This window comes from Oratosquilla oratoria, chromosome 23 (assembly GCF_046742065.1).
Source record: "Oratosquilla oratoria isolate Oo_2021 chromosome 23, ASM4674206v1, whole genome shotgun sequence".
Taxonomy (NCBI): Eukaryota; Metazoa; Arthropoda; class Malacostraca; order Stomatopoda; family Squillidae; genus Oratosquilla; species Oratosquilla oratoria.
Genome location: NC_134799.1, coordinates 39,130,260 through 39,158,125, shown reverse-complemented (window position 1 = coordinate 39,158,125; position 27,866 = coordinate 39,130,260). Strand labels below are relative to the sequence as shown.

Genomic DNA, 27,866 nt, shown 5'->3' with positions numbered 1-27,866 from the left:
ATGAATGGGTGTCAACAGATCATCTGAAGCCAGTGTACCTCCAAGACAATGGTCCTCCTCTAATTCATCTCTCAAGGGCAGGCCATCCACTCACTTGACCACATCGGCACCTCTTTTGAGGGGGGAGTACTGTAAAGCCTCAGCATGGGACCACACTGCAGCCTGCCAATCATCTCTCTGCATGGCCCCACACTGCAGTAATCCAACCAGATCCCTATTCACATACAAACTCTATGCATACATGGAAACAGCAATTGCCTCCCACAGACACTACTCACTAGAAGCTCACAAACTCGCTCAGCACACAAGCAAACTTCTGATTGATTGACCACATTCCTGGCTGAACTTCACGTTTTGTATACAAGCCCTATATAAACCCAATAAAGCCATTCCAACTTGCTTTGTCATTTAATGGACACCTAACCATCACAATCCACCTTTTCCCTTATAAAACAGAACTACACAGGCACTCCTCCAGTCTTCTGGCACTCTACCCTCCCTTAGACACACATTAAATAACCTCACTAGCCAGTTCACTATTACTGTACCTCCCTCCATCAAACACTCCACATGACACCCATCTAATCCATGATCTTTACCCATTCTCATAATTTTCAGTTACTTTCACCATATTTTTTCTTATTTCTCCTCCATTTTCTTCTCCCATAACCATAATTTTCTTAGCATCTCCCACTGCTACCACCAATCCCTCCCTATCCTCCTCCATATTCAACAGCTCTCTAAAACACTCTGCCCATCTTCCCCTTGCTGCCTCCTCTTCTGTCAAGATCTATCCATCTGTGCCTTTTACCTTTTCTTCTCTACTTCACTAATCTCCCTTTCTTGATTTCCTTCCAAAACATTTTTCTACTGCTTTAAAATTTTTCTGTTATATTCCTTCCCCATTTCACAAAAATACAATTAAGTAAATACCTAGTAATGAAACAGAAAAACAGGAAGCCAAAGAAATAGTATTCATAGTCATAGACAATAGTTCAACTTTTGAGGATACTGAGGAAGTGGTCAGGTTAGGCAAGTATAAAGTTGGGTGAGCAAGACCAATGAAAATTAAATCTAAATCACAACATCCCAGAAATTCTAAGAGAGCACTATGACTATGCCTTCAACATCAGCTCTGGGGGCATCACAGCAGAAGTGCTACCTAAACAAATAAGAAAAATGAAAAATGCTAAAGCAGCAGGTCTTAACTTCTTCCATACAGTGCCGCCTACATAGGCAGCATGAGGAGCAAGTGGATACGCGAGGCTGCCATATCGGCATCTTGATTATATTTATTGTAGTTGTCCTTGCGTAACTGACATACTCTCTAAACTGGCTTCATCACATTTTCTATGGTTATCAAAATTCACGGGTGAAAGAGAGAACGATCGATATAAGCAGTGACTATTTTTTATGATGCGTGTATTATGACGCAACATCGTACGTCTGGCAGCTAATGCTGCCCACGAGATTTTGGCCCAGAGTGAAGTGGTTAAGCATTGAAATGTTTGAAAAAATAATAAAAGACACAAAAGCCACAACAAAACTTGTAGTGGCCTACAACTCAATAATCAGACAAAATAAAGTACCTCAAAACTGGAAGACCTCAAAAACAGAGCTCATCCCAAAAACAAAAACCCCCACAAATCAAGGACTTCAGACCAATATCCTTACTAGACACATCTTACAAAATACTAATGGGCATTATCAAAGAAAAACTAGAAAAAGACCTCCACCAAAATCAAAACCTACTAGAAACACAAAATGGTTTCACATCAAAGAGAAGAATAGCTGACAACATCTTCATACTACAATACAGCATCATAGAAAGTTACAAGAATAAATAACCGCTGATTGTCATTTCAATACATTTCACCAAGGCCTTTGACAGTGTAAGAAGGGAAACCCTAATAAAAACACTAAAAATTCAAACATCCACCCAGACATCATATATACAATAGCCAACATATACCAAGGAGATGATGTCAAGATAATGATAAATAATGAAGAAACGTGCAAAATACAAATCACCAGTGGTGTCAGACAAGGATGCAATGGCTCCACCACATTTTTCCTATTGATAACATATCTGATAATCAACTAAGACCTCCATCTAGAAGGCTTCAAAAACCACATCACACAACTTCAATCTTCTTTACTGATGACAGACTCCTACAAACAAATTCTGTAGATAAAGCGGTACAAGCACTCACATTGCTAACTGAGATTGGAGAAGAATGTGGTTTAAGAATAAACAAAGCAAAGAGCAATATCCTAACCTACAATCTAGCAGAGTCCCCAAAAGAAATTAGTGGAATAAAAGTCATGGACTCCATAACATACTTAGAAATAAAAATAACAAATAAGAGGAAATGCCTCAAAGAACACATAAATAACATTTTCTGCAAAGCAAACTCATTTGCTAATCAAACAGCCTCAATAACGGCAAGAAGCTGCAACAGGATCAGCATCGACAAAGTGTTCTGGAAAAATGTCGCCATTCCCAGTCTACTCCACTCAACTGAAGCAATCTTCTTCACAAAAAGTGAACTCAACAGGCTGCAGATAATAGAGAACAAGGCATACAAAATAATATTCAGAGCACCACACTACACACCAGCAGCAGCCCTGAGAGCAGAGATCGGATCTTCCTCAGCTTACACTAGAGATATGCAAAACAAGCTCTCATACACCAGACACATCATTGTAGGTGGGCAGAACAAAGTAGTCAAGCTCATTTTTCAAGACCTATTTGAAAGACAGGGAAGTTACTGGGCCAAGCAACTTCGATCATACTTGCAAAAGCTAAACTTAAACCTAGAGGGTCTCAAAACAATAAAAAATCCTTAAAGCCAGGATAAACAATATTGACAGACATATAGAAAGCCAAACTGGCAAGTAAACCCTCCCTATTGCACTACAGGTGATGGAAACCAGAAATAAAAACGAAAGAAGAAATTTATGAAAATAACGGGGAATAGTAGCTACTACCAACAGAGCACCATTTTTTTTAGCTTTGCACTTGCTTCATAGATGTAATCTGCTTAGCAATCGTGCACCACACAACAACCTGCTTATCATCTTGCTTTCAGGTTCAAAAGCACACAAAGAGCTTGAGCTCATAGTAACGCAGAAAGCACTTCTCAAGGATATCGGTCAGCTCTCGCCTTGTCAACAAACATCAGCACTGGAATCGTATCACAAGGTTGTGTGCTTCTTTGCTCCCAAGTCCCAGCACTTTTTTATGAAGCAATGAAAGGAAGGCAAGTACATATGTAACTTCAAACATCTCTTGATGTAATTTCACTATGGTAATTCAGGCACAAGGGGGCTGAATTCATATTGAGAATGGTAAAATGCATGCATGGTGATTGAAAATTATCATTATTAATTTTCCACTTTCAGACTACTACTTGCTGCCCTTCATTTCAATGAAAATTCATGTAAAAAGCAGAAAACTGGAAAAAATGGAGAGGTGCAATGGGCTATATCTTATCCCAAAGAATGTAAACAACAGCTGTTACGTCATCAGTGCCCTAGCAGTGGAAAATATAAATATGACCCTGAAAAGCTCATCTGCTAAGAGGCACTTTTAATATGATGCTTTTTGAATAAAATAAAGACTATAAAATGCTAGAAATGTGCATTTTAGTGTTCTAGTTTCTTCTTAAGTTATATTTTCATAAATGAAATAACATAATATAAAGAAATCCAAAACCTTTCTCAGTTGACCTTTAAAATTTTTTGACTGGCAAAGAGCAGATGCAACAGAGGGGAAGAAATGGTAAAAACAACACCACTGGCTACTCTCAAAATGTGATAGCTAAGGACAGAATCAGGGAAAAGGAAAAAATAAGAAAAGATAATGTAAAGAGCTTAAAAATGGCATATAACAATACAGATGGTTTAACATGGGCCAGGTTAGGAAACAATTTTTATTTAAAAGAGGAAGAAAAATATATTAATGTGTCTAGTAGAATCTATTTATCTTTATAACAAGGGCTTTTTCCCCCTTAGAAGGGGGGTAGCCAGTCAAGACAAACACCCACTCCTATCCACCACCTATTGTTTCCCTCTCATCTTAGCTCCTCTTATATTATGCTTTCTCCAAGTCTATGAAAACATAAAAAATCCTTACCTTTTGCTAAATACTTCTCACATATACCTGTACTACCACAAAAACTTGACCTACGCAACCTCTTCCTTTTCTAAACCCACAGTATTCCCTAAGTAAAGTAGTTGCAAAATACAGATAATTTCTACAGACAAATTATTATATTCTTACCTATAGTCTTGTACAGCAGCCAAGGTATCAGCAAACTCAAGTAGTGCATTTTGGAGTGTTTTGTTAAGAACCTCTGATTCACCATACTCCTGAAGAATTCTGGCAACATCATCACCTTTGTCTCTCACTCTACCAAAATAAATTATTATTAGTCTCTCTGAATTAGGTATCACACTTTCTTCATACCTAGTTCAAGCACACTACAAGAAATGGGAATACTAAAGCATCACAGATATATCCATTAGGATAACATCATAGTTATACTTCTTGATGTAATATTCTATGCCTCAATGGTATTTATTAATATTGCCTATGGTATAAATTATCTGTATTTTTGTTACTGATTCACCAGTGTTTCTACCTTTATGGACAATACTGTGCCACTGCTAAGAAATATTTTAGGTTCATGGTCTTGGGTTGGGAGTAGGTATATATGGGAAGAGTATCCTTAAGCTATGGGAATACTCCATGAGCAGTCAACATAGAAAGGAACATACAAGTCAACCAAAGGAATTAACAAAAGAAAGGAGATCAGTGGTATGATGTGTGGTATACAAGTGTGAAAGAATATAGGAATAATAGTAATTGAATGAAAAACCATAGCTTCACAGTGGTCAGTATTCCTTGATATGTCTTACAGATCTCTCTATGAAGAAATTCTGGAATATTGCATGTATTGTATAAGTATATCTATACAATTGTTGTTGTTGTTGTCATTCCCTGGACTGCCTGGCTGAGCAGTCCCATCTTCCTGAGGAACACCATGGCTAGAATGGAATTTTCTCACAAATCCTTTATGGAATGTATATTGTGTTTTTGGCATGAATGATTGTGTACAATACAATCTTCCATAAGGTGTTGTATGGTATGGGGTGAAATGCTGCATCCTGGAGAGTTGCCTGCAATGTGGTCATCCAGTCCCTTCTAGTAACTTCGAAGGGCTGGATGGTGATTGCAATGCAGTCAGGCCAGGTGAGCCCTGTCCTCTCAGGAGAGAGGGGATTCAGAGGGATGGATATCAAGGGGTCTGGCATGCAGCAATGTGCTGTCTTTCAGTTTGTTGATGGAGGCTAGTGTCTGGTGGTTGAGGAGGAAGAGAGTATTTATTATGATTTTTGCATCCTCTACAAACAAGTTGGCGTAGCTTGTTGTCCTTTCCATCATGTCATTAACATAGACAAGAAACATTATTGGTGCAAGCACTGAACCTTGTGGAACTCTGCTTGTTACTGCTCTCCAGCTTCACCACTTATCCTTCACTATTGTCCTCATGTATCTTTCCTTCAAAAAGTCTTTAAACCATTCTAGTGGTTTGCCTCTCAGTCCTCCAATATGCTCTAATTTCCACATAAGGCAACTGTGAGGTACTTTATTAAATGCCTTTCCTAGGTCCAGGTACATGCAACCCACCCCTCCATCTCTTGTAGCACATCAATCACTCTCATGTAGAAGCTTAAAAAATTTGACACTCATGACCTTCCAGATCTAAAGCCAAACTGACTGTCTGTCAGTGTTAATTTTTTCATGATATTTGGTCCATCAATCTTTCTCAATCTTTTCACATAATTTCACTATTGAGCTGGTTAGTGATACTGGCCTATAATTTAATGGTGTTTCCTTGTTTCTGCCTTTGTGAATTGAAACCACATTTGCCTTTTCCAATCAAACGGCACAATGTCTTCCTTCAGTGAACATGTAATAAGACTGTGGATCTTGTCTGCAGGTTGTTCCCTACATTCTTTAAGAATCCAGTTTGAGATCCCTTCAGGTCCTGAAGCATTTGTCACATCCAATGATCCCAGGAGATTGAGCACTTCCCTCACTTCTACATTTATATCTACTAAACCTGATTTTTTTATCCCCTCGCTTTTCTACAAAAAACTGCACTCTTTTGCAAAGACCAATTGGAAATCTTCATTCATTATTTCTGCCTGAGCTGAGGCCTCTTCAAAGACCTCACTATCTACTATTAACTCAGCGATTTCTTCCTTGTGGTGCAATTTACCATTTATAAACCTGTAAAAGTTTTGGTTCATCTTTGCATTTATCTACTACACCTCTTTCAAAATTGCTTTCTCACTCCCTGCAAATTCTTGTATAGTCATTCCTAGATTGTTTGTAAGCTTCTTTTGTTTTACTGCTTCTTTCCTTCCTCCATTTTCCCCAAGTCACATCCCTGGCCCTTTTTGCAATCTCACAGTTTTTGTTAAACCAGTCCTGTTTTTGCTTCCTTTCTCTAGTCTGTGGTACATGTTTGGTCACTCCCTCATTGTAAATGTCAAGACAGACTTCACATTTCTTCTTTATTCCCATGGTATTCATGGATTCCTCCCAGTTTGCTTCTTCAATTAATTTTTTCAACCTTAAATAATCTGCTTTCCTAAAATTGGGTCTCCCTTGTCTCTGTAGTTCATTCCTTGGCTCTTATTTCCTCATCCTCCAGCTGAACTTCAATTGTAACATGGTCACTTTTTCCTACTAGGCAAAGCTAGTTCAGAGAACTGATGATGTCTGGCTGTTTGGTTAGTAATAGAACTAATCTTGTGGAAGTGTCATCTCCTTTTACCTGGGTCTTCCTTTACCCACTGGGTCATTGTGTTCTCCATTGCTATACTCAACAAGGTATTTTCCCAGGAATCTGCTTTGTCACCTGCTTCCCAATCCTCCCAGTTGATCTCATCACAATTAAGATTTCCAATAAGAACTATGTTACTACTATGTTATATTGTTCTTTAGGAAAAGAGTTGTATCCATTAACATTTCTTGATATTCAGTTTCATCCCAAGCTCTTGTCTTGGGGGAAATATATGCCACCATGAAGTCTCTTTTATCATGCCTTTTGGTACTTATCTTTAGGTGAATCAGTACCAAAGAGTACTAGGCTAGGTGTGGGATGGTGTGAGTGAGGTTATGGATGGGCATGTAGAACAGGTCCATGTCTTTGTGTAGTGTTTTATATTAGCGAATACTGTGCAAGTGAGGTGGGCCCAGTTTTTGTATGAACTGCACTGAATTGAGCCCTGTCAGCTTGAGGTGATGGGTTTGGAGCACATTGAGCATGTGTAGTTTGTGATGGGCCTTGAGTTGCTCTCTATATATCTGGCTAATAGTTGAAGAGGGATGATCACCTGAGAATCACCCCTCAGTGCAGAAAAAATTTGAAGGTACATTGTTGGGAAAAGAGTTGTGGTACTTCCCTGGGTAATCAAAGCTGCTCCCAGGGACTGGTACCACTTGTGTAAGAACAGGTAGCAAGGGCTTCTTGTGACAGTTTGGCCCCCAACTTTTGGGGTTGGGGGTTGGTCCCAAAACATAGATGTCACCACACCAGGACCTTTAGTCTATCTATATACCATGGGCTTTTTCCCCCTTACTAGGGAGGTAGCAAAGACAAAAGTCACATACTCACTCCCATCTACCACCCTTTCCTCCCTCTCACCTTAGCTCCTCATAGATGACAGGTCATCCCTGTATCCTGCCCACTGCCTTGGGTCAGAAGCAAAGTAGTAAGACACAATACATCCACTGCAAGGCCACTTCATTTAATTGACAACTCTAAGCCATTACTCTCCTCCTCATTTCTCATTCTATCCAACCTTGTATCCCCTACCATACTTCTCAGACATTTCATCTCATTAAAATGGGACAGAAGAGAAACAAAAGGACATGAGAAGAAGCTAAAGAAGGACAGTTACAGAAGAGATTTGAAAAAAGAATAGCTTCCCACATAGAGTGATTGATGTCTGGAACAAGCTAAACGGGGAAACAGTGAGTGCCAAAACTATACAAGATTAGAATAAACTGGATGAGGAGAGATACAAAAACGGGTCACTACAAGCATAGTTCTCATCCCGTACAATACAACTAGGTAAATACATTTAAACTTTTACTCTCTGCCTCTCTTAAATTCCCTGTTTCTGCCCCACACAGTGCTACCAGCACAATCACCCATTCATATAGTCTCTTCTTTCCATCCATTCCCAAATGCCCATTTCTCATTACACTTTTTAACCCCTCATGGCTTTTACTTGCTTCTCTCAATCTACAATTTACTTTCCCTCCACTCTTCCCTTTCCTGCCACATGCAACTCCAAATACCTAAAGCTATCCACTTCATCCAGCCTCTCTCACTTCAGACTTATTTCCAACTCACTGCCATCCTCTCACCTTGTACATCTCATTGCCTTACATTTACCCACATTTACTTTCAACTTTTTCCTATCACATACCTTCCCAAACTCTGTCACTGCCTTAATTCTCTGATCCTGCCACAGATGCAGTGTCATCCCGTAAACAACTGACTCACCTCCCACTTTTCTCCATTTTCTTTAACAATCTCCAGTCCCCTGCCCATTACCCTTACATCTACCTCCCACACCATCCCATCTATAAAGGCATTGAACAGGCATGGCGACATGACACATCCCTGGAGAAATCCCACCTTTACCTCAAACCACTTGCTCTCTCCATTTCCAATTCTAACACAAACTCTACTATTCTCATAAAGACTCTTGACTGCCCTTAATAGCTTTCCCCTCAATCCCATATATCTGTAATACCTCCCAAGGTGCCTTCCTGTCTACCGTCATAAGCCTTTTCCAAATCCATAAAGGCCCAAAAAATATCCTTATCTTTTCTTATAGCTTTCTCACATATCTGCCTTACCACAAAAATCTGATCTATGCAACCCCTACCTTTCTTAAAATCACACTGTTACTCACCAATTACTCCCTCTGTTCCTCTCCTAATCCTCTCAATTAAAACCCTCCCATAAGCCTTTCCAACTACACTCAACAAACTGATCCCTATAAAACTACTACAATCTCATTTGTCCCCTTTTCTCTTGTAAAATAGAACTATACAGGCACTCCTACAGTCCTCCGGCAGGCTACTCTCCCTTAGACACATGTTAAACAACCTCACTAGCCAGTCCATTTTCACTGTCCCTTCCTTCTTCAGACACTTCACATGACACCTGCTCTCATAATTTTCAAAACTACTTGCACTTCATCTTTTCTTTCTTCTCTTCCATTTTCTTCTCCCTTTACTGTCATTTTCTTAGCACCTCCCATTATTACCACCAATCCCTCCCTATCATCCTCCACATTCAACAGCTCCTTACTGACTCCTCTTTCATTAACATCTGTCCATCTGTGCCTTTTACCTTTTCTTCTCTATTTGACTCACCTTTAGACCTATAGTATTAAAGGACCTATAGTACTACAGTTATATGTATATTATAGAACACAATTTTAGTAGAGTATACAAGGAAGAGGTTATACTTCTGGGATTCCAGCTTCTCTCCATTATAATTAATTTTGAAAACATTTATGATTTAAGCTTGTTACATCATCTTCTTGGCTATTTCAGTTGATACATCTGTGTAGAAAATTGTCTTTTTTCAATTTGTTTTCATGACCTTGTGATGCTCTCTTATCCCAAAGCTTCTCTGTCAGTTTTGTCCACTTACTTTAATCTCTTCATTAGGCTGCCTTGTGTGCGATGATGTATCATAATATGCATGTTATAAAATATAAAGTTACAGCTGTTATACTCATTTTCTTTCACCCAGAATGTTAATAACCACAGAAAATACAATCAAGCCTGTTCACAGAATACGGGGATCACTCGGCTTCAACTACAAAATGAATATAATCAGGATGCCAACACTGGCATCCTCATATGCTCACTCGTGCCTCATGACACCTTCATTCTCTTCTTTCTTTTAATGATGACAGGTCCAATTTTTCTAGTCTAAAAATAAAATCATTTGGTCACTGCTTTTTGTAGCCTTTCAACCTTGTTTATATCCTGTGTGAACACACTGAGACTGCATGTTCTAATCTAGAGTAGATCAGGCTTTCTATGGTCTTTTTTTATCAGCTCCCTGTCTAAGCAATGAAAAAACACTTTTATGTTCATCATCAATCCTATCTTGCCCACAATTTAGCTGATGTATATGTCAGGGGATAAATTATCCATGACTACTACTCTTAGAGCTTTGCCTTCATTTGTTTTTGTAAGTCTCACTGAGCAATTCATTGATGATCTTCTTCAGCTTTAGCCCACTTCCAATACTTTGTATCTTTTTACAATGAAGCCCATTTCTCACACTTGTGGCTATCTTTCCATGTTTCTATCTAGCAGGAGAAGGAAGAATAGGATGAAAAGGAGAAGAAGGAGGATGGAAACAATTGCTGACTGTCAGCTCTTCTTATGTGAAAAAAATTTATAAGAGAGATCTTGGGTCAAGATGCACCTCCAGGTGAAGGTGAGGATGTTGGGTTTTGAAGATAAGCAGTAGGAAGATAATTATCTTCTCTGTCTATTTCATAGGACCACGATAAGCAGTCATCCATTATTGGTCCCAGTAAGGAACAAACTCAACAAATCAAATGCTCTCAATAAACATATAATTATATAAATATGCCAATGTTATGAATAAATCTGATGAACAAAATAAGACTACACATGTACAAAACAATTATTTAATGATGCAATACTATGGACACTTTATATATGAATTTACAAATAATTACATTTTTATCTGCCTACCTGGCTGTCTTTCTTGTGTATCCCCCAAGTGCAGCACAAAGTAGTCCAAAATATTTTTCTACATTGGTGATTCGATCTTGGATGAACCTGGTTTGTACAGTGCTATTGGAAATAAAACAAATGTACCATTAGTAAAATGTAAGCAATTAAACAAACATCTATCCACCGCCCCAGGTCTCTCTTGCAGGAGATCCACTTGTCCCAGGTAATTGTCAGCAGCCATTGGATTGGCCCACAAGTCAATCAAGGAGGAGATACTGTGTTATTGAGTGATGCGTGGGTTAATCCAGTGATTGTTATTGGTTATTTGAGAGCTGTGGGTCTCCTACAGGGGAGACCTAGGGCAATGGATTGACTAACTGACCATAAATCTAAGAAGCACCCAAGCAGTGACAGCTTGGGGCAATGAAAAGGGGGTTGCAAACATATATTATGTAGTGTCCATATACACAACCTTATTTACGTATTCCATGAAACTACAGCCGCTGTATCCCTAGAATATAAAATGTGGTAGATGTTGTACATGCTGACACTGTCATTTATGCTTACAATCCCCCCCATTTTATTGTCACAAACCACTGACATCCAAGTGCCAGACTAAATGAAAGATATACATAATATTGAATGAATGCAAACAGTAGCAAACAAAATAGTTCCCAACTTTAAGAATAAACTGTATAGTTCCACTTTACAAGGGAAAAGGGGACAAGTGTGAGCATAGTAGTTTCAGAGGGATCATTTTGTTGAGTGTAGTTGGGAGGGCTTATGGGAGGGCTTTGATTGAGAGGATTAGGAGTGGAACAGTGGGAGTAATTGGTGAGGAACAGTGTGGGTTTAAGAAAGGTAGGGGTTCCATGGATCAGATTTTTGTGGTAAGGCAGATATGTGAGAAAGCTTTGGGAAAAGGTAGAGATGTTTTTTGGGCCTGTATGGATTTGGAAAAGGCTTATGACAGCACAGACAGGGGGTGCTGTGGGAGGAAGTGCATATATATGGAATAGGAAAGCTGTTAAGAGCAGTCAAGAGCTTTTACAAGAGTAGTAGAGCTTGTGTTAGGATTAGAAATGGAGTGGTTTGAGGTAAAGTTAGGACTTTGCCAGGGATGTGTTATGTTGCCTTGGCTGTTCAATTTATACAGGGATGGGGTGGTGCAAGATGTAAACACAAGGGTAATAGGTCAGGGACTGGAGATGGTTAAAGAAAATAGAGAAAAATGGGAGATAAGCCAGTTGTTGTTTCCTGATGACATTGCACTTGTGGCAGGATCAGAGGTGGGATTGAGGAAGTTAGCGAAAGTTTGGAAAGGTGTACAAAAGAAGGAAGTTGAAGATAAATGTGGGTAAAAGTAAGGTGATGAGATGTACAAGAGGAGAATGTGGCAGCAAACTGGAAATGAGTATTAAGGGAGAGAGACTAGAGTAAGTGGATAGTTTTACATATTTGGGTGCAAATGTGGCAGGAAAGGGAGGAGTGGAGGTGGAGGTAGAATGTAGATTGAGAGAAGCAAGTAAATCCCTTGGGGGATTAAAAAGTTTCATGAGAAATAGACATTTGGGAATGGATGCTAAGAGGAGATTGTATGAAGGAGTGATTGTGCCGACAGCACTGTATGGGGCAGAAACATGGAACATAAGAGAGGAAGAGAGGAGGAGTTTGAATGTGTTTGAGATGAAATGCCTGAGAAGTATGGTAGGGGTTACTAGGTTGGATAGAGTGAGAAACAAGGAGGTGAGGAGGAGAGCCAGGGTGGAGAAAGAGTTGGGAGATAGGGTTGATGAAAGAGTATTGGGATGGTTTGGACACATGGAAAAAATGAGTGAAGAATGATTAGTAAAAGAAGTGTGGAAGGCAGAGGTGGAAAGAGTGAACATGAGGGGGCAACCAAGAATGAGATGGATGAATGGGGTAAATGGGGCATTGGAAAAGAGGGGAATGTGTGGAGGAAGGAAGGGAAAAGACAGAAGATATGGAAAATTGGAGAATGGTTGTGTATGGATGGTGTTTGTGATGCATGGAAGGGAGTGGGCAGGGAATGGGGGGGGGGGTTGAGGGAGTAAGTGTGAATGAGATTATGATGCAGCCCAAAGGGATTTCTCCCCATCTCTTTTTCTGTATGAGGGGATGGAGAGTGGGGGTCATCAGTTAAATGAAGTGGCCTTGCTGTGGATGTGCTGTATCTTGCTACATTGCTTCTGACCCAGGACAGTGGGTGAGGTGCAGGGATGACCCATATCCAGGAGGAGCCAAGATAAGAGGGAGGGAGGGTGCTGAATGGGAGTGGAGTATGTGGGGATGGAATGGGTGGGAGTAGATTTTATGCCTTTGTTTTTTGGCTACCTCCCTTATAATTCGGAAAAGCCATTGGTGTATGTATGTATGTATGAAACTACAGCCACTGTATCTCTAGAATATAAAATGTGGTGGATGATGTGCATGTTGCTATTGTCATTTATGCATACAATCCCCCCATTTCATTGTCACAAGCCATTGATGCATCCAAGTGCCAGACTAAATGAAAGGTATACATTAAATTGAAAGAATGCAAACAGTAGCAAACAAAATGATCCCTAGCTTTACAGATAAACTGTACAAGTAGAAAGTAGAAGCACTAGACCCGCCATCATTAAAGAAAAAAAAATGGTGGCTTCACAGTAGTGTTCAGGTCACAAAAGGGGGTGAGCAAAACTAACAAAGAGTAGCTTTTGGTTTGAAACAGGAAGACATCATGAGGTCATGAGAACAAATTGATAAAAAGACTATATGTCTGGAGGATGATACAGCCCAAGCAGGGTATGTTAATAAATTCAAAATTAGGTTAGACAATTGGAGAATAAAAAACAGCACCCATTGAGTATAGTTCCTTTCCTGTATACTATAATTAGGTTATGTAAATGGAATCCCTGATCAACACTCTAATGAAAGTCTATATCATCTTCAAATGCTAGGGAAAAAAAAAAGTGCTTGAACATTTAATACTCAATGACTACATATGTTCCTACTAATGATAAAGAAAACAGTATTGACACTTCAATACCATTTGGTGAATTGAAGCTAATATTTCACCATGGTGTAATCCTGTGAACAAAATGGTACAAACATTACTGGTACTTACTGTGTGCGGCTAAGACTGTTGGTTCCAAACATGATTATGTAATGAAGATCAAATGGCACATAACCAGACTGAAATAAAATAGTTGAATGAATGCAATATTAAGACTTGCTGAGTGAGAGTAACAGGGACCAGTCTACTCCTGCCAAATATAAACAGAATGGACCAGATTGGTAAATGATGGACAAATGACTATTGTTGACTATTTAGTATGATATGCAATTATTGGTTTCTTTTACTGTGCCTGAAAATAATATGGTAATATTGTATTATTGATTAATTTCAACACAGAACAAGCCTGGTGTTGGTGGCCCAGACTTGGATTGGTCAACTGTACACGACAATGGACAATTGGACCATCATCAAGATTTTTTGTCTGCTTAATCAAGGATCCATTGCATTGGGGTCCATTAACCACTTTGGTATGACCCATGTATTCGTGCGCAAACACTGGGTTGCCAGTTGCACAATGATTCGATGATGCTTCATGCCTCTCATGTGAGATGCCTGATGTACAATAATTATGATGAATCACAATATGTGTATACCTCTCTCTTTGTACTGTTAACTCAGAATCAATGATCATCATCATTATTATCATTACATCATTATTGTTATGAAAAGGCAAGGCAACTGAAAGGAGAAAATGTGTGGATGTTATACTTACAGTTTTATCTCCTTTGTTCATTTCTTAGTTTATGACAAGCTTGCATAAATAAATTATAAGGGCTAGTAGGTGCACATGTATTTACCTAGTTGTATTTTGCGGGAGAAGAGCTATGCTCGTAGAGACCTGCAGTTATATCTTTAAATATCCAGTTCTTTCTTAAAAGTCATGTATACTTTTAGCACTCAGTTTTCTCTTTCAATTTATTCCATGTACCTATCACTCTGTGTGGAAAGCTATTCTTTTTCAGATCTCTTTTGTAACTGTCCTCCTTAAGTTTCTTCTGTCCCATTTAAGTAGATCATCCCTGTCAAGGATTTCCATCCCTTTCATAATTCTATAGATGGTTATCAAATCACCTCTTTCTCTTTTTTGCTCCAGAGTTAATAAGTTTAGTTTGTCCAATCTTTATTCATATATCAACATGCTAAGTGTTGGTGCCATCTTTGTTAGTGCTCGTTGAATTCTTTCTAGTTTTTTTTTGTACTGTACTGGGTGTCCATAGTGATGCATGTGCATGCATGTGTGGTGTCATCAAAACACTGAGATGGGCAATTTTCCCTCAATGCCTGATACACAATATCACAATATGTGCATACCTCTCTTTTTGTATCGCTAACTCAAAACCAATTATCAATATTATTATTATAATTAATACTATTATCACTATTGTTATTATCATTATTATCACATCATTATTGTTAAGAAAAGGCAAGAAGAAAACGTGTGGGTGTGATACTTAAAACAGTTTTATCTCTTTTGTTCATTCATGTAGTAATACTGTAATCAACTTTTACCGGGAAACATTTTCTAGTTTATGACAAGCTTGCATAAATAAATCATAAAGTCTAGTAGGTGCATGTGTGTGTGGTGAGTGTGTGTATGTATTTACCTAGTTGTAAGCTTTCATAGATTCGTTACAAATTAAGACGAGGGAATCATATGAGAGGTACAAAGTAAAGAGAAGAGAAGTAAAGCATAAGATAAAAGAGGCAAAGAGGAGAGCAGATGTGAAATGGGGAAAGAGTATGACAGAAAATTTTGAAAGTAATAAAAAGATGTTTTGGAAGGAAATTAAAAGAGGAAGAGGAGGCGAATCAAGTAGAGAAGAAAAGGTAAAAGGTGCAGATGGAGAGATGATAATGGAAGAGAAGGCAGTGAGAGGAAGGTGGGCAGAGTATTTTAGGGAGTTGCTAAATGTGAAGAAGGATAGGGAGGGAAAGGTAGTTGCAGTAGGAAGCGCAAAGAAAATGACCATGATGAGTGAAGAAAATGGAGGAGAAATAAAGAAAGATGAAGTGAAAGCACTTGTTAAGATGATGACAGCAGGTAAGGCACTTGGGTTGGATGGATGCCAAGCAGAATGTCTGAAAAAAGGAGGTACAGTGATGGTGGACTGGCTGGTGAGGTTATTTTATGTTTAAGAGAGGGCAGAGTGCTGGAGGACTGGAGTAGTGCCTGTATATTTCCACTTCATAAGGGAAAAGGGGACAAGTGTGAGTGTAGTAGTTTCAGAGGGATTAGTTTGTTAAGTGTAGTTGGGAAGGCTTATGGGAGGGTCTTGATTGGAGAGGATTAGGAGAGGAACAGAGGGAGTAATTGGTGAGGAACAGTGTGGGTTTAGGACAGGTAGGGGTTGTGTAGATCAGATTTTTGTGGTAAGAAAGATATATGAGAAAGATATAGGAAAAGGTAAGGATGTATTTTGGGCTTTTATGGATCTGGAAAAGGCTTATGACAGGGTAGAAAAGAAGGCACTATGGGAAATATTGCAGATATATGGAATAGGAGGAAAGCTTTTAGGAGCAGTCAAGAGTTTTTATGAGAGTAGTAGAGCTTGTGTTAGGATTAGAAATAGAGAGAGTGAGTGGTTTGCAGTAAAGGTGGGACTTCATCAGGGATGTGTTGTCATGCTGGCTGTTCAATTTATACATGGATGGGGTGGTGCAAGAGGTAAATGCAAGGGTAGTGGGTCAGGGATTGGAGATGGATAAAGAAAATGGAGAAAAGTGGGAGATAAGCCAGTTGTTGTTTGCTGACGACACTGCGCTTGTGGCAGGATCAGGATTGAAGAAGTTTGTAAGAGGCCGGTAGTTGTACGAATGGAAATGAGCTTGGGAAACACTAGGGCATTAGAATGCTGACTCAACAATTCAGACTCGACGCCTGCTTGCCTGCTGTTTGATAACATCCAAGGCGTCGTTCTGTCTATGTAAACACACCGACGGTGCTGACTGTTTTATAATCGATGATGTAATCAAAACTCTGTAAGCGCAGGTTAGCTTCGTTTGACTAATGCTGAGGTAAATGATATTGCTAGTGGCATTGCAATGGCTTTCCGGATTGGAGCAAGGTGGAGAAAAAAACTATTGGTGCATGAATTCAAAGTCACGCCCATAAGGAGTGACATTTATTTGAGAAGTCAGAGGAGATTGGATTAGAAAAATTAGTGACGTCAGACGAAGGTAGCTTAGCGTAGGATACGGGGATTTCGAGAGACGATGTGGGGAGACGAGAGAGAGATCCTGAGTGTAACAAGACTGTGAAATTACAGTGAAAGAAGAAAAATGCAATTTCTTTACCCCAGGAATGATTTGAAGTACATGACAAGAACTAGGCAAGGGGCCTAATGAACTTGGAAACTAGTGAGACTAAAGGAAACTAGGCATGGGGCCTACTGCTTAAAAAGTACTGGAAAACTACTGGATACTTATAAGAAAAGACGTGAGGGGAAATTAAGTGACTACTAACAGAATAGAGGGAGAGGTCTGACAGTGGTGACAGTGACTACAAGGGGAGGTGAAAAGTTAGTGACAGAATTTGGGAAGGTGTGCAAAAGAAGTTAGTTGAAGATAAATGTGGGTAAAAGTAAGGTGATGAGATGTACAAAAGGAGAGAGTGGCAGTAGATTGGAAGTGAGTATTGAGGAAGAGACTGGAGGAAGTGGATAGTTTTAGATACTTGGGTGCGAATGTGGCAGGAAAGTGAGGAATGGGAGTGGAGGTAGAATGTAGATTGAGAGAAGCGGGTAAATGTCTTGGAGAATTAAAAAGTGTAATGAGAAATAGACATTTGGGAATGGATGCTAAAAGGAGATTGTATGAAGGAGTGATTGTACCGACAGCACTGTACGGAGCAGAAACATGGAACATAAGAGAGGAAGAGAGGAGGAGTTTGAATGTGTTTAAGATGAGGTGCCTGTGAAGTATGATAGGGGTTACTAGGCTAGATAAAGTGAGAAATGAGGAGGTAAGGAGAACAGGGGTGGGAAGGGAGTTGGGAGATAGGGTTGATGAAAGAGTATTAGGATGGTTTGGACACATGGAAAGAATAAGTGAAGAAAGATTAGTAAAAGAGGTGTGGAAGGCAGAGGTGGAAGGAGTGAACATGAGGGGGCATCCTAGGATGAGATGGATGGACAGGGTATAAGGGGCATTGAGAAAGAGGGGAATGTCTGTTAAGGAAGGACAGGAGAGGACAGAAGATAGGGGTGAATGAATGGTTTTTAATGGATGATGCTGTGATGTATGAGGGGGAGTAGGTGGGGGATGGAGGGTGAGGGAGTATGTGTGAGAAGTAAATTGACGCAGCCCAAAGGGATTTCTCCCTGTCTTCTCCTTTTCTGCATGAGGGGATGGAGAGGGGGGGGGGGTTGCCACATTAATGAAGCGGGCTTGCTGTGGATGTGCTACGTCTTCTTGCAACACTGCTTCTGACCCAGGGTAGTGGACAAGATTCAGGGATGACCCATCATCCAGGAGGTGCCAAGATAAGAGGGAGGGAAGAGGGTAGAGGGGAGTGGAGTATGTAGGGGATGGAATGAGTGGGAGTGGTTTCTATGCCTTGTGTTTTGGCTACCTCCCATGTAAGGGGGGAAAAAGCCTTTGGTATATGTATGTGTATGTATGTATGTATGTATGTATATATATATATATATATATACATATATATATATATATATATATATATACATATATATGTATATACTTATATAAACCACAACCACACACACTTCATGACTCAAATCACTGAGTTCTAGTTAAAAATATACTCCCAAACCCTCTTATGCCTTGACTTCACAAGGGATAATTTTTGACAACAGGATACCTTGTCCCATCAGTCTCCCATTTTGCTGCCTTTTACTACTCACATGGGAAACACAGTGGCAGAATTGTTCCCTCACCCTACCACAGGGGACAGAAGCAAAAAGAAAAAATATATCAAAGAAGTGGTACAGGCCAGTTTTATGGAGATCAGCATAACACAGGGTTAGTTGTCATACAAGAATAGCATCATTTCTCTAGTATAGATTTACTCTAACAGTGATGAAATGATGTGTGACTCTAGTCTGTATGGGTACCCCAAAACAGTCCCTAAAGCAGTGACTGCATGCTACTGTGCTATAATACTGCACAATAACATAGTCAATACCCCAGTGCAGTGATAGTGGATTAGTAGGTGAATTTGTTTAATATGTGTGTAAGAGAGAGGAGTGTGCTTTACCAAGGAAAAGGGGACAAATGTGATTGTAGTAGTTTTATAGGGATAAGTTTGTTGAGTGTAGTTGAAAAAGCTTACAGGAAGGTTTTATTTGAGAGGATTAAAAGAGGAACAGAGGGAGTAATTGGTGAGGAGCAGTGTGGGTTTAGGAAAGATACATAATGTGTGGATCAAATTTTGTGGTATGGCAGATTTGTGAGAAGGCTTTGGCAAAAGGTAAGGATGTTTTTTTTACCTTTATGGACTTGAAGAAGGCTTATGACAGGGTAGACATGAAGGCATTGCAGGAGGTACTGCAGATATATGGGATTGGGGGAAGCTGTTAAGGGCAGTCAAGATTTTTTTATGACAGTAGTAGAGCCTGTATTAGGATTGGAAATGGAAAGAGGTGAAGGTGGGATTGTGTCAGGGATGCGTCATGTCACCATGCCTGTTCAACATGTGCACAGATGGGGTGGTATGGGAGGTAAATCCAAGGATAAAGGGCATGAGATTGAGGGCGATTAGGGATAGTGGAAAGAAGTGGGAGGTGAGCCAATTGTTTTGTGAATGACACTGTGCTTGTGGCAGGGTCAGAGTAGGGATTAAGGCAGTTAGTGATGGAGCTTGGGAAGGTATATAATAAGAGAAAATTAAAGGCAAATATGAGTAAAGAAAAGGTAATGAAATGTATAAGGGAAGAGGCTGGCAGCAAGTTGGAAGTAAGTCTTACAGGAGAGAAGCTGGAGGAAGGGGACATTTTTAAGTATTTGGGGTCACATGTGGCTTGGAAATGGAGTGAGGTGGAGGTAAACTGTAGATTGAGAGAAGAAAGTAACTATCTTATGGGATTGAAAAGTGTCAGGAGAAATAGGCATCTGGGAAAAGATGCAAAGAGAAGATTATATAGAGAGGTGATTGTGCCTACAACACTGTATAGGGCATAGACTTGGAATTTAAGAAAGACAATGAAGAAAAGTTTAAACATGTTTGAAATGAAGTGTCTGAGAAGTATGGTAGGAGTTACAAAGTTGTATGATGAGAAGCAAGGAGAGAAGGAGAGTGTGGGTGGAAATGGAGCTGGCAGACAGGGCTGATGAAAGATTATTGGGATGGTTTGGACACATGGAAAGAATGAGTATAGAAAGATTAGCAAAAGAGGTAGAGAAAGTAGAGGTGGATGGAGTGAACTTGAACATATTCCTGTATGGATTTTTTCTCACCATCCTTTCTATATATCAAGGGCTTTTTCCTCCTTATAAGGGGGGTAGCCAAGACAAAGGCATGCACCCACTCCCATCCACCATTTGTTTCCCTCTTATCTCTGCTCCACATGGATGAAGGGTCTTCCCTGTCCCCTGCCCATTGTCTGGGTCAGAGGCGATGCTTCAAAACACAGCATTTCCACAGAAGGGGCCACTTCACTTACACAGTGACACCCCCTCCCCATCCCTGTCCTCTCATTAATAGAGCCCTTTGTGCTATCAAAATATCATTCATAAGTCCTGCACATTTTGTGAATCAGCACAGATTATGAATATTCATAAAATATCCAGTACCAATATTGAATTCATAACTGGGCACACAGATAACAAACCCATTTGACATGCACACGTTATGAAGATTTGTAAAATGATGGGTTAGGTTCTTCCACACCTCAGTATCACTAATATCAGAGATCAGATTTTTCCCTCTTTCATCTGGCACTTCAGTAATTTGTACATGTCTAATGGATTTGTTATCTGTGTACCCAATTATGAATTCATTATTGGTGCTATACATTTTATAAGTATTCATAATCTGTGTAGATTTGCAAAATGTGCATGACACGCACACATTCTCTACTTACCCCTATCCTGTGCTTTCTCCCTTCCCTACTCAATAGACATCCCCCTCTTGCTCAATGCCCCTTTCATCCCCTCCATCCAAATCATCCTCAGTCATCCCCTCAAGTTCACTCTATCCACCTCTGCCTTCCAGAGCACCTTTGCTAACTTTCTTCACTCATTCTTTCCACGTCTCCAAACCATCCCAATAATCTTTCATCAGCCCTATCTGCCAGCTCCCTTTCCAGCCCCACTCTCCTGTAACCCCTAACATACTTCTCAGAAACTTCATGCCACACATTTAAACTTCTTTCTGCAACACTCTATGAGGTTCCCCTTTTATTTCCTTTAACTTTTTCCTTTTTTTTAGGGTGGGGGAAGACAGGAGATCCCTACTCAAGACTCTCAGGTACTTTTTCTATCTTACTTATCATATGGTTTGATCTCCATTTGATAATCTCTTAGCAATCTCTTCTTGTATTTTTTTCATTTCCAAAACTTTTAACTTCACTGAATTCAATTTCAGAATTTGTAAAATTTCATCTCACCCACTATTTTTTGTGAAGCTTTTTTTTTCTCCCTATTCTTAATGTGATTCAAGCAACTGTGACTTTGCCTTCCATCAGATATCACTATTTTCTGAGATTCTCTCCCTGTGGGGAGTTGGGGGATTCAGGGGAGGACAATGGCAGAAACTAGTCATTTCCCAACCACAACAGAAATGGGTAGGTTGCTAGAATTATTTTTTCACCATCCCTTTATATTAATCACTTTGGTAAGATGACACCTACATAGGTGTCATGAGGCATGAGTGGGTACATGAGGATGCCAGCATTGGTGTCTTGATTATATATATATTTTTTTGTAGTTCTACATGAGTTACCCCCAGATTCTGTGAACTGGTTTGATTGTCATGGTTTGGTTCGGACAAGCCAGGGAAATAAGACTCACAATAACACTAAGGTTTAATGGTTATTCTGCTCAGTCACGAATGAGGGCTCATAGAGGGAAGGTCCGGAGTGAGGGCCTCATCAAGTGTCGTGGCTGAGAGCGAAGGGCCACAGGAGGGAACAAGGCGACTTGCTGGAGAGAACTGGTTCCAGGGCATCTTGCTGGGGAGAACTGGTCCTGAGGTGGCTTGCTGGTGATAAATGCTGCTTGGAGAGAACTGCTGCTTGGAGTTGAGCCTGAGAGAGAAGTGCTCATCTCGACTAGGCACCAACCTTTTAAAGGAGGCTGGTGGGAGCCCGGGGAGCTTTCCGAGTTCCTGATGGTGGCTGGCTGGCCTGGACGTCTTTGTTAACTACGCTTGCCAACTACAGTGAGTATATAAGCCTAGTTCGAGTTGTGTGATGGCCAGTCTGGTTTTGACTAGCAGCACGTCACCACATGATCACATTTTCTGTTTACCGTTACTCAGAGTAAAAGAGAATGAGTAATACAGCAGTGACTTTATATTTCATAATGCAATTAGCGTGATACAAATTACATATGGCAGCCAATGCTGCATGCAAGAATTTGAGTCATACTGAAGTGGTTAATCTGCAGGAAAAAGTTGACAGAGAAAAGTTGTGGTATTTTTTAGAAGTGCACATTTCCATAATATAGCATTGGAAAATTAAATAATAATATTGTAAATTATGATACAGCGATGTAATATGTTTTTCTTGGTGCAAATCAATAACAGATTAAGTTGCTAAGAGCGATACACAAATGAATGGAACCACAGTGGCTCCTTGAGATGTCATTTTTGTTTTGATAGATTTGGATGTTGAAAACAATGATGACAACCCTGATTGTCTCTGGAATTACTGGCACTGCATTACTAATTTATAAAGTTTGGTAAGAACAGGCACGAAACTTCTTATAAAGATCCAAAAGGAAACCATATCACACAACAATTATCGGTAAGAGGTCTAGGAGTTATACTTTCGGATGATGCTACATTTGAACAACACATAGAAAAACCAGTATCAAAATGCAGACAACGAATGTGATACATACTTAGAACCTTCCACACCAGAGAACCAGAAACCTTGCTAACCTTATGGAAAGCCCTAGTCATCCCTATCATTGACTACTGCTCACAACTTTGGTCTCCATACAAACAAAGCCACATCATGCAGCTGGAGGCTCTGCAGAGAACCTTTACCTCAACAATCAAAAGAACCCCAGCTCACCAAGATGTGGACAAACACAATTACTGGGAAAGACTGGCTGAAAATGAACTCTACTCCATCAAGAGGAGACTAGAGAGATATCTGATAATATATACATGGAAAATCCTAGAAGGCCAGATCGCTCCACCCAAAACAGAACCTATTAAACCAGTAAAGACCCATATCACCCCACAAGAAAATTAATCCGGAAGAAAATGCACCCCATTGACCCTACCATCAGAGTGCCCGCTAAAAGTCAAGACGCTCCAACACAACAGCATCTCAAGAAAGGGGGCCCAACTATTCAATCACTAACCTAAACACCTACAGAACATTACAGGTGTTAAAATGGAAGTTTTCAAAAGGAAACTTGACAAATTCTTGTCAACCCTACCAGATCAGCCAGGCATCCCAGGTTATACAGCATCACGTCCAGCAAATTCTAACTCCTTTATTGACCAGCTGGAGTACAAACAACAAACTGAAAGGTGGCGGCTACACCGTGGCCTTGCCTCAAGTTCCGTCGGGGGAGCAACACCCCCTTGAGGCAGAAGCGCTTCAAGGTAAATTCAAGACAAGGTAAATAAATGTAGGTTAGGTCAAGTAGATAGGTAGGTTAGGTTAAGTTAGGTTAGATATGTTAGGCTAGAACTGATGAATTGATTGTATTTTAATTTCTTCGATCTCTGCATCTATCAAAACAAAGATTGCATCTCAAGTAGCCACTGCAGCTCTGTTCATAACTTCATAAGTGTATTGCTTTCAGCAACTTTTTCTGTTATTGATTTCAGCCAAGAAAAATATATATTACTTTGATGTATTCTAATTTATATTTAATTTTCTAATGCATAGGCATGCACTTCTAAAAATTTACCAAAGTTGTTGGACTTGTTGTACTATAGATGCAAAAAAAAATACATATTACTGTGCAAGTGGATGAGACAAAAACTCACAATTACCTAAATTTCATCTTCTACTCCTGGCCCCATTCAAAAAAACCTTTTCTAAGTCTTCATGTAGCAATTTACACTCCTCTTCATTTTTCATTTATTTCTACAATCTTGACATCATCATCAAGGCAGCATAGCTGCATATTCCATTAACTGTATCACTCATGTACATCAAAAACATTAATAATTGATTGATATAAAAAACATTGATGTATATGAAAAGCAATGTCTTGCTACATTACTTCTGACCCAGGGCAATGGGCGAGATGCGGGGATGACCCATCATCCAGGAGAAGCCAAGATAAGAGGGAAGGAGGTGGGGAGGGGTGAATGGGAGTGGAGTATGTGGGGATGGAATGGGTGGGAATGGATTTTATCCCTTTTTTTTTTTTTTTTTTGCTACCTCCCTTGCAAAGGGGAGAAAAAGCCATTGGTATATACCAAAGCATCACTGGTGCTAATACTGAGCCATGTGGTACCATACTTATCTCCAATCCCTTCCTGCTGTCCCTCCTCGCAAGGGCCAGTTGGTCTGGTATTGTGTTTGAAGAAAACCTACTGATGGCAGTGTAGCCTGGCACTGGGGGGCTCATCTGGCACCTTCCATGCACTGGACAGCTTTCTACGGAAGGTGACAGTTGAGCCCCCAGCGCCAGGCTACACCGCCATCAGTAGGTTTTATTCAAACACAATACCAGTCCAACTGGCCCTTGCGAGGAGGGACAGCAGGACTGGCAGCAGCGGTAGACCACTGTGACTATGGCTGTGTCGAGGACTGCCCTAGGAACTCCACCAAGTAAACCAAGTAAAGTTACTACTGTTCGAATGATCCTATCTTTCTGGAAATCCTTCATAAATTCCTATGTGCTTCCTTTAGTTTATTTGATAATTTGAATCTTTTTTGCCCCAACCAAAATGAGTTTTAAGTTTATGCTCATCATCTCATGTCTCCAATTCTACACTTATTACAACAACTGTTAACTAAAATGGCATCCAGCATACTAACCAAGAGTTTTTAAATATGTATTCCCAATATAATATCGTGCCACAGACTCATACACTATCACTACGTTACCATGACAACCTCAAACAACATATTTGTATACATTACTACTGGGTTTCAAAGGTTCGTTTTTGCGAGTGTCACTCAACTAGGAGCGTTCGTGCAAACCAAAATATCTTATTTTAGTTGTGCACACCTACGCGATATAACATTAGAAAATTAAATATTATTTTTTAAATTAAAATACATAAACGTAGTGTGCAATTTTCTCGGCGGAAATAAATAACAAAAAAAAATTGCAACAAGCATATCTACTGACGAACGAAGCCGCTAGGATACGGTACGGACGGACGTCATGTTGTCGTCTGTCCAGTCCAGTCACAGTCAGTTAGAGCCGGGTATTGTCCAACTATAGGTGACGTTAATAAGCGTTGTTACAAAAACAATAGAGCTTCCTTGGACTTTATGAGAGAACACGGGGTTCTGCCGTCGTCTGTTAATTTCCCGAGGTACAATTATAATCAGTCCGTCAGCATCCGTGACGACGACGACCCGGATGATCTTTGGAATATGAGGTATCGAATTACTAAGTATAGGTTAGGTTACGTAGATTAGTTAGGTTAGAATAGGCATATTTATCATTTTTCCATTTCTTCGGCCTCGGCATCTCTCAAAACAAACATGGTGTATCATTCAACCGCCGCGAGTTCGTTCGTTAATAAATCTGTTTAAAAAAAAATTGTAATTGATTTCCGCCAAGAAAATCGTATGTTACGTTGATATATTGTGTGAGATGTATTGTGTGTTGATGCATGCGTGAGAAAGCTATAGGAATGGAGAAGGATGTTATTTGGGCTTTTAAGGATCTGGAAAAGGCTTGCGATAGGGTGGACAGGAGGGCACTGTGGGAGGTTTTGCGGATATACGGGATTGGAGGAAAGCTTCTAGGAGCTGTCAAGAGTTTTTACGAGAGTGGTAGAGCGTGTGTCGGGATTGGAAATGGAGAGAGTGGGTGGTTCGAGGTAAAGGTGGGACTTCGTTAGGGATGCGTTGTGTAGCCCTGGCTGTTCAACTTGTACATGGATGGGGTGGTGCGAGAGGTGGATGCGGGGGCGGTGGGTCGGGGATTGGAGATGGTTAAGGGGAGTGGGAGGTGAGCCAGCTGTTGTTTGCGGAAGACGCTGCGCTTGTGGCAGGATCGGAGGAGGGATTGAGGAAGTTGGTGACAGAGTTTGGGAGAGTGTGTGAAAGAAGAAAGCTGAAGATAAGTGTGGGCAAGGGTGGCGTGATGAGATGTACAAGTGTGAAAGTGACAGCAGATTGGATGTGAGCATTGGGGGAAAGCGACTGGAGGAAGTGGATAGTTTTGGATACTTGGGTGCAAATGTGTCAGGAAAAGGTGGAGGTGGATTGTGGGTTGGGAGAGGCGAGTGGGTGCCTTGGTGGATTGAAGGGTGTAATGAGGAATAGACATTTGGGAGTGGATGCTGATAGGAGCCTGTATGAAGGAGTGATTGTGCCAACAGCACTGTATGGGGCAGAAACATGGAACATAAGAGAGGAAGAGAGAAGGAGTTTGAATGTGTTTGAGATGAGGTGTCTAAGAAGTATTGGGGGTTACTAGGCTAGAGTGAGAAATGAGGAGGAGAACGGGTGGAAAGGGAGTTGGGAGATTGGGTTGATGAAAGAGTATTAGGATGGTTTGGACACATGGAAAGAATGAGTGAAGAAAGACTAGTAAAAGAGGTATGGAAGGCAGATGTGGAGGGAGTGAACATGAGGGGACGTCCTAGGATGAGATGGATGGATGGGGTGAAGGGGGCTTGGGGGAAGAGGGGAATGTCTGTTGAGGAAGGACGGGAGAGGACAGAAGACAGGGGTGAATGGAGAATGGTTGTATATGGATGATGTTGTGATGCATGAGGTGGGATAGGGGGTGAGGTAGTATGTGTGAGCAAAATTTGACGCAGCCCGAGGGGATTTCTCACCGTCTTCTCCTTTTATGCATGGGGGGACGGAGAGGGGGGTCGCCGATTTAATGAAGCGGCCTTGCTGTGGATATGCTGTGCCTTGCGACACTGCCTCTGACCCAGGGCAGTGGACAAGGCGCAGGGAAGACCCGTCATCCAGGAGGTGCTAAGATGGGAGGGAGGGTGGAGGCGAGTGGAGTGTATTTAGGGATGAAATGGGTGGGAATGATTTTATGCCTTTTTCTTTTTGGATACCTCTCTTGTAAGGGGGAAAAAGCCTTGGTGTATGTATTTATATGTACGTTGATGTATGATTTACAAAACTAATCATTATTAACTTTCTTTTCCTACATCACGTAGCAAAATTAGCCGTCTTTCGGTATTCTAGAAAAAGTTTAGGTTAGATAAAAACAATAAAAACGTTATGATAAGGAATCAAAGAATTCTCCATTAATGCATACGACCATATTTTAACGATACATGAATTTTCATAGCTTGTTTCGGTATCCCAGTATACTATCAAATATAGAAATAGTTGCTGGAAATTCACGGCAATATATGTGTGCACAAGAATTTATTGAAAAAAAAACATGCAGAGTATCAGTTTTGTATATCTTTGTATGCCTGAGTACGCATAAATTTTTCTTTCAGAACTCCACGGACTGTCGTGTTGGCGCATTACGTTGTGGACTAGGCCTTAGAAACAAGAACTTGCATGTTTATAAGACGCATATATACATTGATAACTAATATAATTTTAGAATTTGCGTACTATGCAAATGCACTGACATCAGTTGAAATCAATCAAATACATAAATTACATACTTTTAATATAATATTCCATCTCGGTCTATACATGAACA

At 40.2% G+C, this 27,866-nt stretch overlaps 1 protein-coding gene across 2 annotated transcripts in view; it reads right to left on the bottom strand.

The window, feature by feature from the left end:
- Positions 1–25,161, bottom strand: part of LOC143038086 (CBY1-interacting BAR domain-containing protein 1-B-like) — a 77,051-nt gene extending 51,890 nt beyond the window's left edge. Inside the window, exons 1-4 of one of the 2 annotated variants that reach the window (XM_076207020.1) lie at positions 25,037–25,161; positions 13,953–14,020; positions 10,841–10,942; positions 4,286–4,414 (exon numbers count right to left, since the gene is read on the bottom strand). In XM_076207020.1, the coding sequence (XP_076063135.1) occupies positions 4,286–4,414; positions 10,841–10,942; positions 13,953–13,984 (263 nt within the window). In that variant the 5' untranslated portion in view covers positions 13,985–14,020; positions 25,037–25,161. Of the gene's footprint in view, positions 1–4,285; positions 4,415–10,840; positions 10,943–13,952; positions 14,021–24,039; positions 24,419–25,036 lie in introns of those variants that run through there. The other variant, XM_076207019.1, reaches the window with a different exon arrangement.
- Positions 25,162–27,866: the final 2,705 nt, after the last annotated feature.